The sequence below is a fragment of the Mercenaria mercenaria genome, chromosome 15 (assembly GCF_021730395.1).
Source record: "Mercenaria mercenaria strain notata chromosome 15, MADL_Memer_1, whole genome shotgun sequence".
In the NCBI taxonomy this organism is placed as follows: Eukaryota; Metazoa; Mollusca; class Bivalvia; order Venerida; family Veneridae; genus Mercenaria; species Mercenaria mercenaria.
In genome coordinates this window covers 61,544,861-61,550,860 of record NC_069375.1, presented here as the reverse complement: position 1 = coordinate 61,550,860, position 6,000 = coordinate 61,544,861, and the positions used below count along the sequence as shown (strand labels likewise).

Genomic DNA, 6,000 nt, shown 5'->3' with positions numbered 1-6,000 from the left:
TCTATCAAATTCTTTGAAACATTGGATATGTAACCATCTAATCAGACCCTTACACAGAAAATAACGATCTGTTTTTAAGATTATTTTTATTAAATAGTTTTCTTTGGTTAAGGATGAGCCAGCTTTACCACTAAAAGTATATAAAATGGCAACATTCGTGCTTCATATGCTGACTGGTACAGCGAAACAATATTCCATCTGCTTTTGCAGTCTTATGCCCCTTGGACTGAATATAATTTTATTGGTAAGTTTATTTCAGGACCACGTATTAGTTAAAGCATCGAAAAGGTATCGAGTTCCTGGAAAATTGTGCACCTCATACTGAACCTGTGAATGAAAAACAAGTACTCCATTGACTCTTTGCAATATTATGACTTTTGGATTTAAAATCATTTTAGTTGTTCATAAGGGATTAGAACTTTCTCATAAACTATAAAGCAGCTTTAAAACTTGCAACAGTTTTTCACCATCATAAGTGGACACTGTACATCAAGAAACATAACTCTGTCCTGCTTTTTGCAAGAATGATGACCCTTTTTAGACTTAGAAAATCATGGGTAGGACAATAGTTCTATTATACAAAAAAATCAGATGAGCGTCAGCACCCGCAAGGTGATGCTCTTGTTAACACTCACTTTTAAGTTGTTCACAAGGATGTAGAACTTTCATACCAACATGAAAGCACACAAAAAAAAAAAACAGCAAAAAAACAAAAAACAGAATTGGTATACATTTCATTAGTCCACATTTCTAATTTTCGTTAGTTACATGGACCAAAGAAGAATGGAGCAGAGGGGTGGATACTATAAGTTTATATCTTGAAGTGAAGTGCTTATGAACTAGTAATTCTTCAAAAGATACTGTATTTAAGGAATAAACTGATGTAAATATATATAATATTTATTGATGTTATAATGAAATTAATGTCGCATTTTATCCTTTGCTGGCAACAAGTGAATCTGCATTTTTCAAACAGCGCAGACAAGATTAGTCTTCACACCCGTGCATTGCACTGTTCACTATTCAGTCAGTAAATTTTCAGCAGACACTCATTTGAATGAGAAGTGGTACTGCCTAAATTGAATGATGGACCAGTCCATTTACAAAATGCAGGGTAAAGGTTAAAACAGTTTTCTCTCCATTTCAGACGTCTGGTTAAAAATTTTCAACCAAAGAAAAAGGAAGAAGATGAGTATCAGTAAGTGGAACAATAATCAAATAATTTCCTTATTCTTTGAAAACAATAGGAAATGTACATTATACTGAAACAAAAAAGGAGATGATATATTTACATATGTATTTAGATAAGATGAAATTTTTAGCTCACCAGTGCACAAAGTGCTCAAGGCGAGCTATTGTGATCGGTCATTTTCGGGCGTCTGTCGACGTCCGTCGTCCGTTAACATTTGCCTTGTGAACACTCTAGAGACCATATTTTTGACACAATCTTTATGAAACTTGGTCAGAATGTTTGTCTTGATGATATCTAGGTCAGGTTCAAAACTGAGTCATGTGGGGCCAAAAACTAGGTCAGTAGGTCAGATCAAAGGAAAAGCTTGTGAACACTCTAGAGACTACATTTTTGGCCCAATCTTTATGAAACTTGGTCAGGATGTTTGTCTTGATAATCTCTAGCTTAAGTTCAAAACTGAATCATGCGGGATCAAAAACTAGGTCAGTAGGTCAGATCAATGGAAAAGCTTATGTAGAGACCTCATTTTTGATTGACCCAATCTTTATCAAACTTGGTCAGAATGTTTGTCTTGATGATCTCTAGCTCAAGATCGAAACTGGGTCATGTGGGATCAAAAACTAGGTCAGTAGGTCAGATCAAAGGAAAAGCTTGTGAAGGCTTGAGAGACCACATTTTTGACCCAATCTTTATTAAACTTGGTTATAGATGAAATTTTTAGCTCACCAGCGCACAAAGTGCTCAAGGCGAGCTATTGTGACCGGTCATTTTCGAGCGTCCGTCAACATTTGCCTTGTGAACACTCTAGAGACCACATTTTTGACACAATCTTTATGAAACTTGGTCAGAATGTTTGTCTTGATGATCTCTAGGTCAAGTTCGAAACTGGGTCATGTGGGGCCAAAAACTAGGTCAGTAGGTCAGATCAAAGGAAAAGCTTGTGAACACTCTAGAGACTACATTTTTGGCCCAATCTTTATGAAACTTGGTCAGGATGTTTGTCTTGATGATCTCTAGCTCAAGTTCAAAACTGGGTCATGCGGGGTCAAAAACTAGGTCAGTAGGTCAGATCAATGGAAAAGCTTGTGAACACTATAGAGACCACATTTTTGACCCAATCTTTATGAAACTTGGTCAGAATGTTGATCTTGATGATCTCTAGGTCAAGTTCGAAACTGGGTCATGTAGGGTCAAAAACCAGGTCACCTGGTCAAATCAAAGGAAAAGCTTGTGAAAACTTTAGAGGCCACATTAATTTTTGTGACTCAAACAATATGAAACTTGGTCAGAATGTTTGTCTTCATCATTTCTAGGTCAAGTATGAATCTGGGTCATGTGGGGCCAAAAACTAGGTCAGTAGGCCAGATCAAAGGAAATTCTTTTCAACACTCTAGAGGCCCAAATATAAGTTTGAAATTCATGGGAATTAGTTGGAATGTTTGTTTTGATAATCTATAGGTCAAGTTTGAACCTGGGTCATATGGGGTCAAAGACTAGGCCTCCGGTCAAATCAAAGGAAAAGCTTGTGAGCACTCTAGAGGCCACAGTTGTAACCAAATCTTTACAAAATTTAGTCAGAATGTTTGTCTTGATGATCTTTAGGTCAAGTTCAACTCCTGGTCATGCGGGGTCAAAACCTAGGTCAGTAGGCCAGATCAACTCTGGTGAGCGATGTATAGGGCCATCATGGCCCTCTTGTTATATATTAAGTTCATTTTCAATAAATATTGATGAAAAGATAATAGAAATTTCAAAGACCGTTAAATGGAATGTCATTTTAAGTCTATATTTTGGCTGTCTTGGACTTATGTGAAAAAAAAAAAAGTTTTGAGTTACTTTTGCATTTCAGTATATATACAACTTAACAACTTTTGCATCAAATTCTTTGTATTTATAGTAATCACCACTTACTCATATTGGTGACTCCTTTTCCGTATGGGTAACTCCACCTCCATATTGGTAGCTCCTCCCCCAGAAGATGAATGTTATCATTAGGTTTTGGAGAAGTCTGCAAAATACAGCAGGTTCTCAGATTCTGTAAGCTCTGGTTCTTCAGTGTGCTTAGTGTGAAGCACCTAGAATCGGGGGTTCTTACCTCAGTAACCTGTAGAAGTGCAGGGGGTGGAACTCTTGACTGCAAGTTTGCTGTTTATTTTTAAAATATTTGGTGCTCATAACTTTTTTAAAAATTCACCAAATGAATATGTTTAGCTTTACCTCCGCTGAAGAACAAAAGAATGCCAATTTAATAGTGTAAATAAGTATGCGATAAAGAAATAATTAGCTTTGCACTAACTTGTCTTGTTCTTATGCAAAGTGCTATTGTGCTAAAGTTCTGCAAAGAACAATATTGGAAGCAGACTTTAATGTAAATTTTATGGAAGAAATGGAATAACTTTTGTATTGTACTTTGTTAGATTTACCTGGGCGAGGGCATTCCTCGACAAGCTCAAGGAGGTACATGATATGGCGGGTCAGCACGAGGTTATTGCGGAGAACACGCAGGGACAGCTTATAGTAGATATACAAAAATGTGTCGGAGAGTTGAAGTCTGATCGACGGAAGGTAGGAAAAATTTTGCTAGACGGTTCCGTGTGAAAAATTAAAAGATTCGCTTTAAAAAGATGCTTTGAATTCCTGAATTACAATGTTGGAATTTTATAGTTTTGGCTGGCCTGACCTTTTAGGGTACATGAAATAATGAATTTTGAATTTAAAGAGCAGTCTTCAAGATGGAAATCTTATATCATTAGTCCCATAAGTAATTCAAGTTGTTTCTTAGACTCTGCAGGTATTTAAATGATTAAAGATATAAGAAAAATGCCAGTATTTGAGTCAGATGAAGAGATCAATTTGTGACATCATTTTGGCTAAAACCGGCAATGTTTGGTTGAGTGGTGGGCACTCTATAGAAAACCTCTAATCTTAAAGTATTAATTTATGTACTTTTTGCCTTGTGCAGTTATAAAAAAATCAAAATAATGATTGTTGAAATATTTCATATTTAAGGAAAAAATTCCTATAGTTATACTGCAACTTTGAATGTAGAATTTTCCTATGTAAGGAAACTATTCAGCTTGGTTGTGAAAGATTGGTGGATCTACCAGGATACCTTCTTTGCTTGAAGAGTGTCTTAGTGTCTTATTGACACCTTGAGTTGTCCTCTGCCACTAAGATGTAGGAAATAACAGTATGGCTATAAAACTTGTACTTCCTTGACATAAAACCTAAGAAAAACCACACAAATCCTTAATTATTATTTATTTTTCAGTTTCTTCAAGAGGGGTCAAAAATACAGAGCCAGATGAAAGATTCATTAAAATCTCTAGAAAATGTAAGTAAATGTTGCCAAAGGCTAAAGGTTAAAATTGTGATTGGCATTATTTTTATTGTACAGAAATTCTTTCTGGCATCGGGGAACTCGTGACAGCTGCGTGTCACTACTACTTTGTGATGGAGTTGGGGTTCAGTAACCATGTCGTCACATACAGTATAATTCAGACATCAGATATTTTCATTTACTCGGGAAATGTAATAATGTATATGAAAACATAAATTTTTCTGTAAAAGCTGATGATGTTAGAATACGTTAGTATTATTCATGTTTCTTTTACAGTCAAAGAGAAACTATGAAAGGAAATTTAGCGAGGCAGATAGAGCATTAGATGCATACAGAAGAGCTGATGCTGATATAAATCTCTCGAGAGCGGAGGTAGAAAAGGTACAGTTGTTGGATTTACCATATAGTATAGAACGCTTAATATTAAAATAGACTGACATATATGACAAGTTCACATATCAACAAAGTTGTGTCAAAACATTCCCTTAGAAAGGGCTAGATGATGTTCAGTCTTACCTCTCAGACATGCGGTATATTTCCTTAGTTTAATCATATTTTATTTGCTCTTTACATATTTATAATAACAGTGCATTCCCTAAGTATTAAATGCCCTGCTCTGCCCGCCCTCAGTGTCAGTATTTCAGCCCACCCTCCGTATCAGTATTTCAGCCCACCCTCAGTGTCAGTATTTTGGCCCACCCTCAATTTCAGTATTTTGTGCCTGTGTAGTGGGGTTGGGGGGGGTCATAAGAAGAACTTAATGATAGTGAACACATTTGTTACATCCCCAGAGAACTTAAGTGTTCATCCCAGATAAGTTATGGTTGCAAATGTATTCATTACACCCAGAGAACTTAATGATAGTGAATGTATTTATTACACTCCCAGATAATTGAATTTGTTACAACTAGAGAGCTTTAGGTGGTGAATTTATTTCTTAAACAGATTTGCAAATTACTACACCATCATAATAGGAGAGACATGCATGGTCAAGGTCTGTGAAATTACTAATTTTGTTGGGGAACTAGTCTTCCTGAATTATTTGGTTGAGTAAAATCTGTGAAATTTAACCCAGCAATGTACATCTAGTAAAATTCCAATTCATTTTATATTCAAAGGGTCAAATTCGCAAATTTTCATCCCCACGAAATAGCAGTTTTGACCAAACAACAAAAATGATGCTATAGTATAATCTAAACTACTTGAAAAAATTTTATAAGTCAGCCATTAATTGTGTACTTCATAAAGGTTATAGAAGGCTGTGTGTACCTCATATAGGTTTTAGAAGACAAAGTCTGTGTACCTCATACAGGTTTTAGAAGACTGTGTGTACCTCATACAGGTTTTAGAAAACTAAGTCTGTGTATCTCATACAGGATTTAGAAGACAAAGTCTGTGTACCTCATAGAGGATTTAGAAAACTAAGTCTGTGTACCTGATACAGGTTTTAGAGACAAAGTCTGTGTAC

The 6,000-nt window shown here is 35.8% G+C and overlaps 1 protein-coding gene across 5 annotated transcripts in view; it reads left to right on the top strand.

Annotated features, from left to right (window-relative positions):
* Positions 1-999: 999 nt before the first annotated feature.
* LOC123556273 (formin-binding protein 1-like) overlaps positions 1,000-6,000 on the top strand; it is a 42,728-nt gene continuing 37,727 nt past the window's right edge. For 2 of the 5 annotated variants that reach the window (XM_053525395.1, XM_053525394.1), the window contains exons 1-4: positions 1,000-1,198; positions 3,610-3,757; positions 4,464-4,526; positions 4,809-4,913. In XM_053525395.1, the coding sequence (XP_053381370.1) occupies positions 3,659-3,757; positions 4,464-4,526; positions 4,809-4,913 (267 nt within the window). In that variant the 5' untranslated portion in view covers positions 1,000-1,198; positions 3,610-3,658. The remainder of the gene's footprint in view (positions 1,199-3,609; positions 3,758-4,463; positions 4,527-4,808; positions 4,914-6,000) is intronic. The other 3 variants (XM_053525398.1, XM_053525397.1, XM_053525396.1) reach the window with 3 other exon arrangements.